Raw genomic sequence first — 12,746 nt, 5'->3', positions numbered from 1 at the left:
TTTCCTGGTGTAAGTAACTGAAACATCTGGTCAGTTTCCTTACTATTAAAACTGTAAAGAAATTTCATTCTATGACACAACTTCTCAACAATTTCCCAAAACGTATTTTTAAGTGGGAACCCAGTGATTCAGCCCAACCCCGTTACTGCTGCACATATTCATGTCTTTTTCTACCTTATATCAACATATCTGCTAGGAAATTAGACATTATGTGGTTAGTGCTCATTTTCCTAGTTGGAGCAATCATTTAAAGCATGATCAGCACAGAGGGCTACAAGTTACAAGGCCAGAATCAATTTTTTACATGTGAATCACTGGAATATTTCCCTGTGAACCTAAATGCCAAAAATTCCAAGTTCAACAGAGTGAATGAATTAACACTCAGCATGGAGAGTTACAAGCTTTCTCAAAATCATTTAATATTAACAAATTCAGGGAGTCTGAAACATTAAAATAACTGACCAGGATTTATTTTCTAATACCTATTGAGCATCTATTATTTGGCAACTTAACATCAATTGAGTATTTTATAGCCTGCTATTTAAGTTATATGTGAAACTGCTTTTCTTTACTTTCTGTTAAGCTATAAATTTGTCATCACTACAAAGGTAACAAGGAAAGTATAACAGGTTTTAGGCTCAGAGTTTAGAGTATACAATTTGTATGTAGCTCATATATTCTAAAAAATGGAAAAAACCTTCCATCCCCAAACCCTATAGATATTGCTTCACTGTGGTCAGGGAAAGGGTATGCTATGGATGCTTATAGATTTTTTTTTTTTTTAATTCATGGTACTAAAGCTTCCCCAGGCCTGTCTCAAATACTGAACGCTTTAAATCTTGTTTCTTCTTTCATAGCAGTTAAATTTTCTTCCATTGTCTAAAAAGAGTTTCCATTCCAATTATTTTGGTTTCTATAACTCTTAGATTTGTAACCTATTCTGTCACACCTCCTGTTCTTTTAATTCTGGGATTTTCTCTAAATTTAAAATCTTCAAGTTAATCTTCCACATTGCTGATGTCCACAGGGGCAATTCTGCTCCTAACTCCTAACTGCTCCAGGATCAACTGTTTCTGTATATATTCTATTACTGCAGCTTTCTATTTGTATTGTATCAAGTTTCTTTACATGCCACAGATAATGCCAACAGTTCTCTGAAGTTTTCTTCCAGTTCCAATAGAAAAAAACTTTTAAAGATTTCCTCAGATCTCTTCCTAGTTCTAAAGTATTTTTTCCATAATCATACATTTTAATTAAAAGCTACTGTATGCCAGACACCACACTAATACAGACAATTCTACAGTAAATGAGCTATGGCCTCCTCTATTCAGTGCATAACAAGCACACAGTAATTACAACGGTGCAATTACAAGGGATGCATGCCTAGCCCAAATACACGTAGGGGAATACATGGTGTCTCAGAAGAAATTGAAATACCATCTAAAGAAGGACACACACTTAAAGAGAGGACAGAGGGGCGCCTGGGTGGCACGGTCGGTTGGGTGTCCAACTTCGGCTCAGGTCACGATCTCGCGGTCCATGAGTTCGAGCCCTGCGTCAGGCTCTGGGCTGATGGCTCAGAACCTGGAGCCTGCTTCCGATTCTGTGTCTGCCTCTCTCTCTGCCCCTCCCCCGTTCATGCTCTGTCTCTCTGTCTCAAAAATAAATAAATGTTAAAAAAAAAATTAAAAAAAAAAATAAAGAGAGGACAGAGCTACAAAACTTGGGAGAGAACAGATAGAACTAAAAATACCATTATGTACCCAAGTGGGGTATTTATTTTAGCAAGCAGACCATTCCCTAGACACTCAAAAAAGCTTTTGACTAGAATTAGAATGTAGAAAAACTAGAACTCTCATACATTGCTGGTGACGATGTAAAATGGTACACCTGCTATGAAAAAACAGTTGGGCAATACCTCAAAAAATTAAAACACAGTTCTAAACCATATGACCTGGCAATTTCACTCCTCAGTATATATCCAAAAGGACTGAAAATAGGTATTCAAACAAAAACTTTAATGTTCACAGCAGCACCATTCATAATAGCCAACAGGCGGAAAGAATCCAAAGGGGAAAGTGGGTGATGGGCATTGAGGAGGGCACCAGTCAGGATGAGCACTGGGTGTTGTATGGAAACCAATTTGACAATAAATTTCATATTAAAAAAAAAAAAAAGAAAAAAATATTTAGTCATCTGAAAAAAAACAGAATCCAAATGTCCATCAACTACTGAAAGGACAAATAAAGTGCAGTATATCTTCTACTCAATGGAGTATTGAGTAAAGGAATGAAGTATGGGATACACACTACAACATGGATGAACCTCAAACATTATGCTTAGTAAAAGTTAGACAAAAAAGGTCACATATTGTATGAGTCCACTGATAGGTAATCTGTAGGGAGAGAAAGCACATTAGTGGTTGCAGGGGATGGGAGGGGGGTGGGAATGAGAGACTTCTTAATGAATTTGGGGTTTCCTTTTGGGGAGATGAAAAGGTTTTAGAAGTAGATACAGGTGTTGGTTGCACAATGTTGTCAATGTACCATTAAATTGTTCACTTTAAAATGATTAATTTTAGGTTGTATGAATTTTATCTCAATTTTAAAAGATCTTTGGCCCTATTAATATAAATTCTTAGGAATTAGATATGCTTAATACATACTTCAAGTAGTCATTTGACTTAGTTTATAAAGACATTTAAAATTATAAGATAATTTACAGGGGTGCCTGCCTGGCTCAGTCAATAGAGCATGACAGTCTTGATCTCAGCGTTGTGAGTTCAAGCCCCATGATGGGGGCATGGAGCCTACTTAACAATAAATAAATAAAATTATAAAATAATTTACTTGGAAATGGTTTTCTACTCTTCACATTTCAGAAACCATGTTAACTCTTCATATGCACTTTTTTACACCAGTGTTTCCATAAACACTGGAAAATCCTCTCCATTCCATTAAAGTGCTTTTTAAAAAAAAAAAAAAAAAAAAAAAAAATCCAGGGGCCCCGGGTAGCTCAGTTGGTTAAGCATCTGACTTCAGCTCAGATCATGATCTTGCAGTTTGTGGGTTCAAGCCCCATCCCATGTTGGGCTCTGTGCTGACAGCTCAGAGCCTGGAGGCTGTTTTGGATTCTGTGTCTCCCTCTCAAAATAAATAAGCATTAAAAAGAAAACAAAATTTAAATCCATTATGGTACAATCATGGGAATTTTAGAACATACCTAAAATTCCATCTGCATATTAGGAGAGTTGTTTTTTTCACTTGTTTCTGGATTATGATCTCCAGAAATATACCCCTAATAGATTGAGTTTTTGAGGGATACTTAAAATGTTTCTTACCCCATCCAACAGTTATAACTGTGAGGCCAGAGAACAATAATTATTAGATATGTTACATTTACCTCTTACCAATCCAGATGGATTTCAAGCCTATGATAGCCTTCAATGAACATGTTGCAGTATTCGAAATAGAAGTTAACTGTGAGAGGACTCAATAAATGTGGAGACCTGGTAAGGCTTTTAATATAAGGGAACTCCTTCCTGAAGAATATTTTATAGTAAAAAAGAAAATCACCTTAGATTTACCTAGTTCAAAAGGGAGAAATATACAGTACCAAAGAGAGTGGAGAAAGACAAGAATTTTGTAAACCATGTTCTCCCTATGGGTTTTTTCCCTAATTATTCATCCTCAATGAATTATCCAAAGTCACCTGTTCATCAAGTTGAGTATACATGGTTAATCTTTGGCTTCACTGTGTCCACTATGGTGGTTTTTAAGTCCTTTTTCTCAGCTAGTCAGAAACAGATGAAAGCAACTCTCCCAAATCCCATTTTCATCTACTCTGATTCTCAGTCAATAGATGGGAGTCATCAAATGGAGGAAGCCTACAGCCTGGAGGAAGAACACAATCCTGCCAAAACCCTATCTTCTCCTATGGGATTCATTTTAGCCTGTCCTCTAAAACTGTAAAATGAATTTGTTTAAAGCATTACGTGTGTGTGTGTGTGTGTGTGTGTGTGTGTACACACACACACACACACACACACAACTCAAGGTCATCAGAAACTGCAATCCCTAGGATCCCCAGTGTGCATCACTATTAGAGTTCTTCCCTTCCCTACTCCAGAAATGGACTGGATGTGGAAAATAAAAGGAAAGGGCCACCTGGGTGGCTCAGTCAGTTAAGTGTCAAACTCTTGACTTCAGCTCAGGTCATAATCTTGCAGTTCCTAAGATAGAGCCCTATGCCGGGATTCTCTTGGGATTCTCTCTCCCCTGCCTCTCCCCAACTTGTGTTCTCTCTTTCTCAAAATAAACAAACACTAAAAAAAGAAAAAGAAAATAAAAGGAAAGAATCTGGTGTAACTCCAAGATCTTGGCTTCACTAACTGGGTACATGGTAGTTTTTTTTCCCTTTTGCATGGCATATATATTCTATTCTACTGGATAAAGGGAGACTCCGCTCTGGCACAGGGCTAAGAAAGAATACTTGAGTGTCTGAATAAGCTAAGTATTATGATATAAACACAAAAACACACCCCAGTATAACTTTCCAATTGCCAAAAAGTATTATTTTAACTTAATGAGGAAGTTCAGAAAAGAAAAAGATCTCAAACATCTGAGACATTTTCTACAATAGAACACATGAGAATTTAAATTTTTTAAATTTTTTTTTTTTTTTTAACATTTATTTCTTTTTGAGACAGAGAGAGACAGAGCATGAACAGGGGAGGGTCAGAGAGAGGGAGACACAGAATCTGAAACAGGCTCCAGGCTCTGAGCTGTCAGCACAGAGCCCGACGCGGGGCTCGAACCCACGGACTGCGAGATCATGACCTGAGCTGAAGTCGGCCGCTTAACCCACTGAGCCACCCAGGCGCCCCGAGAATTTAAATTTTTTAATGTGGCAAAATGATTTCAATGCACTCAATTCCTATTATTTCAGAAATAAGCTTTAAAATCTGCTTTACTTCAGAACTTAAAAGTCCTATTTACCCAATGAGTCAGAACAGGAAGTACTAATATAACTTACTGGTAGTTCTACCTCCAAAGCAAAACCCTACAAGCCTGTAACCATTTCTCCCCTCTATGGTTATGCTATTCACACTGAGCAAGCATGTTCAACTCCCACTTTCCTCCTCACCCCCACCTCAAGTGCCACTTTTCCTAGAGTTCAAGTTTTACATTACAAAACATTTACATTTACAAAAACATAAATAATACAGTAAAATAGAAGTTTTCTGCTTTCATAAGTGGCTTTAAACTAAAACATATTCACTCTTGTCATTAAGAAAAACTCTCTTATAGACATGTTTGAGAAGTTCAGCTTTGAGAGGGATAAAGATAATCCTCGTTACCAGTTAACCTGATCCCAATCATTCTGCACAATTTTCTAGTGGGAACTTGAATAAAGCCCTTTAAAAACATCATCTAAATAGCCACTTAAAGCATAGAAAGTCAAATGTTAGCTCACTGGCCCCTACTTTTCTCATAATATAAAAACTATTGGGGTGCCTGGATGGTTCAGTCAGTTGGGCATCCAACTCTTGATTTCAGCTCAGGTCATGGTCTCACAACTCGTGGGTTCAGGCCTGCATCAGGCTCCGCACTAATAGTTCGGAGCCTGCTTAGGATTCTCTCTCTCTCTCCCTCTCTGCCCCTCTCCTGCTACTGAGCATGCAAGCATGTGCTCTCACGCTCTCTCAAAATAAAATAAAACTTAAAAAAAAAGAACTACTGACCTAAAAACAAATCACTGGCAGAATGTGTACATCAAAGGACACCACAACATAGATGCAAACAAACTGCTATATTTTGCAGTTCAAATTATATAGACCATTCATCAACATGCCACACTGCAGAAAGACCAAGTAATAAAGTCTGGCCATCCACTCATTAGCTGTCTGACTCTACAGATTAACTGCCATGAACTTCAGTTTCCTCAAGTGCAAAATAAGGCTAACCCTACCTATCTGATGGGATTTTCTTGCTAATTAAATAAGATCATGAACATACAATATTTAGCAGTGTCCTCAGTACACAGGTATTCAAATAACTCTAATGGTCAATTAATTTTGATCTTGTAGATGTCAGGACAATTGAGTTTGTTTTGTTTGTTTTATTTTAGAGAGAAAGTACAAATGGGGGAGAGGAGCAGAAGGAGAGAATCCCAAGTAGGCTCCACACTCAGAGTGAAGCCCAACATGGGGCTTGATACCACAACCCCAGAATCATAACCTGAGTGGAAATCAAGAGTTGAACGCCCAACCAACTGAGCCACCCAGGTGCCCCAAGATTTGGTGAATAGTTAGGGCAAATTTAAGTTAGGGCAAAATAGAGGCATATGGGTGCCTAAGTCAATAAGAGTCCAACTTCAGCTCAGGTCATGATCTCAGGGTATGTGAGTTCGAGCTCCACATCAGGCTGTCCGTTGTCAGTGCGGAGCCTGCCCCTACCCCTACCCCACGTGTGTGTGTGTGTGCTTGCTCTCTCAAAACTAAACACTTTTTTTTTTTAAAGTTAGGGGAAAATAAATTATATCTTTCATAACACACACAAAAAAGGAAACACAAAATCCAAGTCTGACAGCTGGGTTTTGCATAATGCATTCAGATCCAAGCCTCCTGCCATCCCTTTGGGTTAAGAGCATTAGCCACAGGCACTTGGCCAAGAAGGGGGAAAAAACATCTAGAGCTGACTTTGTGAAGTAGCTTCATCACGACATATATGCAAATAAATTTAGAGAAATAACCTCATTCTAATATAAAGCACTGAAATATCAGTTATGAACTCATTTCCCATCTAAGTGAGAACATTCATTTCAACATAGAAGGACATATATAACACCAGCGAAGGTCTGATTGGCATTCCAGGCAGGTATTTTATCAGATATGATGATCAGGTTTGTCAAATGTATCTGACCAAGGAACACTAATTAAAAATGTACCAATGGGGGCGCCTGGGTGGCTCAGTCGGTTGGGCGGCCAACTTCAGCTCAGGTCACGATCTCGCGGTCTGTGAGTTCGAGCCCCGCGTCGGGCTCTGGGCTGATGGCTCAGAGCCTGGAGCCCGCTTTCGATTCTGTGTCTCCCGCTCTCTCTGACCCTCCCCCGTTCATGCTCTGTCTCTCTCTGTCTCAAAAATAAATAAACGTTAAAAAAAAAAAAATTAAAAAAAAAAAACAAATGTACCAATGGCATACAGTGAGAGCTCATGGAATATAATAAAAAAATCAAAAATTTTCTTTCTTTTGGGCACATGTCAGAAAGGGAGCACTTTTGTATCATACAAATATTTCTATTAAGTCCTGCACAGCATCAGACATTATATAACGTGTTGCAATTATGTGTGGACAGCCTTTGCCAGTTAACCAACGCAAGCTATAGTCAGTATTGTTCATCACTTTGTCCCTAGTCTAACACAGTTGCTGACAAGTACTCAAATCTTAGGTAATTATCAAACATTTATAAACCATAAAAATCTAGGTCTGCAAATAAAATATTGTATCACTGGTGGTGAGCTACATGAATAAAATGTACTGGACAAAAGTTTTATACTCCACAATTCATGTTCCTAAACTGCTACATCAAGTACTTTCACATACATGACCTCAGATCTTTACAGTAACTTTGTGAAGCAGCAGGCCTATTTTACTGAGAAACAGAAAAGGTTAGTTTTGGGTTTTTTTTAATGTTTATTTATTTTTGAGGGAGAGTGTGAGACAGAGCACGAGCAGGGGAGGGGCAGAGAGAGAGGGAGACCCAGAGCCCGACGCAGGGCTCAAATCCACAGACTACAAGATCATGACTTGAGCCAGTCAGACGCTTAACAGACTGAGCCACCCAGGCACCCCCAGAAGAGGTTAGTCTTAACCCATGTTCTCCAATACTATAGCCACATTTCACAAACCACATGTGATCTGAGCACCTGGAATGTGGTTGCTGTGACTGAATTTATTTTAAAATTTAATTAAAACTAAATAGTAACTGATAATTGATTCAATTATGGAAAACTTATGTTTGGAATAACCTAGATAAGCAAATCTGCTTTTTCAATGGTAAATATCATGAAATCTAAATACAGAACAAATATTTCCAATGAAAAGAGGGTCTGAAAGGAGATGTGCTTTTAACTGTAAAATACAAATCAGATTTTGAAAAATCACTACCCCAAAAAAGGAATGTAAAATATCTCATTTGAAAATTTTATACTCCTTATGTGTTGAAATTTTAACATTCTGGATCAAATTAGAACATCCTCAGAGCAAAGTCCAACAGGAAAAAAGCGAAGTAGGATACTGTATAACTTCTCTTAAGGCCAATCATTCTATTTCTTTGAAATATTTTGTGTCCAAAGATCCAGGTTCAAATCCCATTCTGATACTGTGTTCCCTTGGACAGAGTCTCACTTTAAGTGTTTAAGGATGTCTGGGGGGATTAAATGAAGACTGAAAGCACCCAGCCACATATATTCATAGGGCAAAACAGGCTCTCACAAGAAGTCTACTGTTCCCTTCATTCACTAGTCACTGTTCATCACCACCACTTCCCAAAAGAGACAGTATTCAACTAACACTTTTTTTTTTTCCCAACAACTTTCAAATAATGAATGTTTTAATTTTGGTTAATAAAATGTTCTAAACATACAAATATGGGTGATCAGATAAACCTTCACTCTTACCAAGCCTATAAATGTACAGTCCAATGTAGTAGACAATAGGCTGATGTGGTCATCTACATTTAAACTAATTAAAAAGAAATAAAAGTAAAAACTTAGTTCCTCAGTGACACAAACCATATCTCAGCATCCTTATGTAGCTAGTATATATTCTTTTATTTCTTTTTGTTAAATATTTATTTATTTGGGGGAGAGTACAAGCAGGGAAGGGGCAGAGAGAGCGAGACAGAGGACCTGAAGCAGGCTCAGCGCTGACAGGCTGACAGCAGTGAGCCTGATGTGGGGCTCAAACTAACAGTGAGATCATGACCTGAGCCGAAGTCAGATGCTCAACTGACTGAGCCACTCAAGTGTCCCACTAGTATATATCTTCATCATGGAAGAAAGTTCTTTTGGACAGTAGCTCTCAAAAAGAAAAATCACAACAGTAACAGTGACAGGAAAAAACATACTGTTAAATATAATTCAAATATCACAGGTTAAGGTTTCTAAAATCACGTATTTCACTATACACTAGCACGAAAACGACCATTGTTCTATATACACACAGTTCCACGTCTTACATTATCTCCTAAACAGAATGCAAGCATATTCACCACAATTAGCCACACCCCTTTAAGTAAATAGACCATTAGGAAAATTCTGAAAAACATGATACATCTTAAACTTGAAAGCTATTCCCAAGGTAAACTGCGGCAGAATTCCAGGCAGTATGCCTCTTCCAAGCAGTATAGTTAAGCACATACAATATCACAATAATAGTGGGCACTGCTCTCTCTTTGCAAATCAAAACAGCCATAGCAAGAACTCCTACCATTCAATTCACAACACATTCCAGGCCTGCATTTATGGATCAAAGAGGAAAAAAAAATGGGTGGGGAGATTTTTAATTGCAGAACTCAAGAACCTGGGTATACAGTAGAATGTGCCAATCAGCATAAAGATACTTAATGTGCCAAGAACTGAGAATTGCAGGCAACATTTTACGTATAGTCTAGGATGTTTTTTACAATCTGCAACTCTAGCAATATCTTGCCCAAATAGGCACTCATCTGTTGACTATCAGCCTAGCAATCCTAAAAAAAAAAAAACCACATACACACACAAAACCTTCATAACTTAAAATACTTAACATTCATTTCATATAGTTCCAAGGCTTGATGACAGATCCTTCAGTTGGCCAGAACAGTTAAAAATAAATTCACTTACAGTTCACCTTTGGAAATTTTCACAAAAACTAACTCTACAGTCAAGTTCCTCAATTCTTGTTCCCAATTTTTATCCTAAGTGTTTCAGAAAATTTTCTGCTACTTAGCAAACTGGCAGAACTCAGGCCAAAGACCTGAGGTGCCTATTAAAATAATACTTATTAATTTTTTAAAAAAGAGAAAGGATAAAAATGAGAAGTTAGGAGATACTCTGTAAGAAGTTGGTGACTGGGGCCCTTTGCACCATTAACCATTATTAACTGGAAGTTCACAGACCCACTAGCAAGCTTAACTTTAGGCATGGCATATTACTACAAAAAAATGACTGAATTCTCCAAATACATTTGCAAAGCTGCTTTATACTCAAATCTTCAAATTATTTCAAAAGGAAATGGTTTCACTTGAATATACGGAGAAACTCAGAAATCAGACCCATATTAAATCTGTCTTCAATTAGTGACAAGGTTAGATTCCAATCTCTGGGATTATTTAACAATTCTCATCTCGTCTTTAATCGAAATGAAAAGCTACTGCTCAAATCACCGCTAGTTAAGAAATAGGGTTTACTAATGGGACATACCTCTGCCTTGTAAACACCAACAGTACCTGTTTCTGTCTATAATTTACAAACATTTATCTACAGAAAGATTATATTTCAGCAACACTCTAGTGTGAGAATGAGCCTGTGTTTTCCCCTCACACCTAAAAATATTATTTTCCCAACTCTTTACATTCATTTACACCCCACTTTAACAGAAAGAACACAGCAATTAAAACTTGGAGCAAAAACAAGAACTTCTCTGTGTCCACTGTCACTTAACATTTTTTAACCTTTTGTAAAAGTGTTCCATTACTTCAAATGAGTTATCTGAAAAGCACAGATGACTAAAGGTGCGTAACTTATTTTTTAGATTTATTCATTACAATTCAAAACTTAAAGGAAAAAAATTTCTTGCTGATGCAAAGATTAATACCTGTAAAGAAATAATGAAGTTATGTTACTGATAGCCTAAATAGTCATCCTTTTTATTAACAAGAATCCTTTATGTATACCGACTAGAGAAACTAAATAAAATAGCTTTCAACGGTAAGGTGTCCAATAGGCCACTAACATTAATGTCATGTCAAACCACGGCATCTTTTATCATTATGAATTCAGGCCTTCAGAAGATGAGCTGAGGCAGGCCTCTTTAAGGGGGTATTTGGGAAGAAAACAAAATACATGAATAAATTACTGCAGCCAGAGTAAAACCAGGATTGGTGAACTAAGAAAATCAGAAGCTCAAAAACGGCTTAATTCAGTCAAGCCCTCCAATGATCATCTATCTGCCTGGGCCCGCCACGGGCAAACTGCCAGATAAGACAGTATGTTGCATAGGAAAATGCACCACGGGGAAGAACTCTAGAACCTACTAAAAGTAAGCCAATTGCAGACCAAACAACCTTGCATATCTCAGAACAGGTGTGCTCTATCTCCAGGACTCTTATTTCATTCCATGCAATCCTGAAGGAAGTACTTGCCAAGCCCACAACTACCTGCTATACGCCAGCCGACCCCAAGATAACCTATGGATAACTTTCCCACCTCTTAAAACGAAAGAGGGGATAAAAGCTGCATCATCCCCAGAGAAATCAAGAAAGGAAAAAAAGACGAGTACCCCTAGGGACCTTGACCCCACGCACTCTGAGACTGACACCGCCCTGAGAAATACGTTCCCCCATTTACCCTCCTCCAGGTTCCTTCAGTGACCTTCTGTTCCTACTGCCTCAGGGAAGGCTTGAGGCAAGTCACTGCCGTTCCACCCACCCCCAGGGGAAGGTGCCTTTCCCAGTTGAGAGCCGCAGAGGGAGGAAGAAAAAAGGTTGCTCCTCCCCAGCCCACCCGCCCCACAACTGCCGAATACAGACACGATGGGGAAAGGGAAGAGAAGAGCAATCGGAGATGACAGCTCTGCACTGGCCTAGGGACTGAAAATCCTTGCTGTGGAAGAAACGCGGGAGAATCCTTCCCACCCCCCACCCCCACCCCACCCCCCGCCAAGCAACCCAAATGAATGAACTGAATAAAACGGCGAGGGGGGGGGGGGGAGGGGGTTAGAATGCGCAGTTTTTACCACCCAGGAAGCGAAAATAGAGGCCCTCGAACCCAGGCCTGGCCTCGCTGCCTTTTGCACCCCGACTCTCGTCCTTTCTATCCAAGTCCCACACCATTAACCCTTAGGCTTTCCAAGATAGCGCCCCTATCCTCCATCTACCCCAATACCCCAAGCACCGATACCCACCCCGCTCCGATCCTGCTTTTTGCTTGGGCCCAGACTCTAGCCTCTTCCTTCCTACTACCCTTTCCACAGCCCTCATAGGCCCGAACCCAGCCGCACCTGGAGATGCTCCTGAAAACGAATTGGCAGAATCTGGGCCATGGCGCTGTCGGGGTGTATGGTCTCCTCCTGTCACTGGGGCTGCGGGGCAGTGGCTGCCCAGGCTCTCCAAGGGAGAGGAGGAGAAGGGGGAGGGGGAAGGCTGGACTCAGCAGGATACTCTCCGGGGACGCAGGAAACTGGCAGGCAGACGAAAGAGCTCGGGTCGGGGGCGGAGGCTCCAGGGTCCGGGAGAGCCGCAATGGCGGAACCGGGCGCAGCGCAGACTCCGGAAACGGCTGAGCCCTGCGGAGGGATCCCGACGACAGAACTCCGCCCAAGTCACCTCACCCCCTCCGCCTTATGTACCCCTCCACGGAGTGCCGCTGTGCAGTGAGGCGCAGGAATTCGGGGCGCAGTGCGCCGAGGAGCTCTCGCTTACTGCTGCGCCACGAGGGTAAATTAGAGGTATTGGAGGGACTACTTTTTTAGACTCATCACTT

General features: G+C 39.8%; 1 protein-coding gene across 2 annotated transcripts in view; it reads right to left on the bottom strand.

Annotated features, from left to right (window-relative positions):
* CLTC (clathrin heavy chain) overlaps positions 1-12,746 on the bottom strand; it is a 65,606-nt gene extending 52,860 nt beyond the window's left edge. Inside the window, exon 1 of one of the 2 annotated variants that reach the window (XM_019431068.2) lies at positions 12,265-12,746. In XM_019431068.2, coding sequence (XP_019286613.1) covers positions 12,265-12,306 — 42 coding nt within the window. In that variant the 5' untranslated portion in view covers positions 12,307-12,746. The remainder of the gene's footprint in view (positions 1-12,264) is intronic. The other variant, XM_053893467.1, reaches the window with a different exon arrangement.

Source organism: Panthera pardus, unplaced genomic scaffold (genome assembly GCF_024362965.1).
Source record: "Panthera pardus isolate Hobbes unplaced genomic scaffold, ASM2436296v1 HiC_scaffold_3, whole genome shotgun sequence".
In the NCBI taxonomy this organism is placed as follows: domain Eukaryota; kingdom Metazoa; phylum Chordata; class Mammalia; order Carnivora; family Felidae; genus Panthera; species Panthera pardus.
The sequence above is the reverse complement of the archived record's forward strand: the minus strand, read 5'-3'. Positions and strand labels throughout refer to the sequence as shown.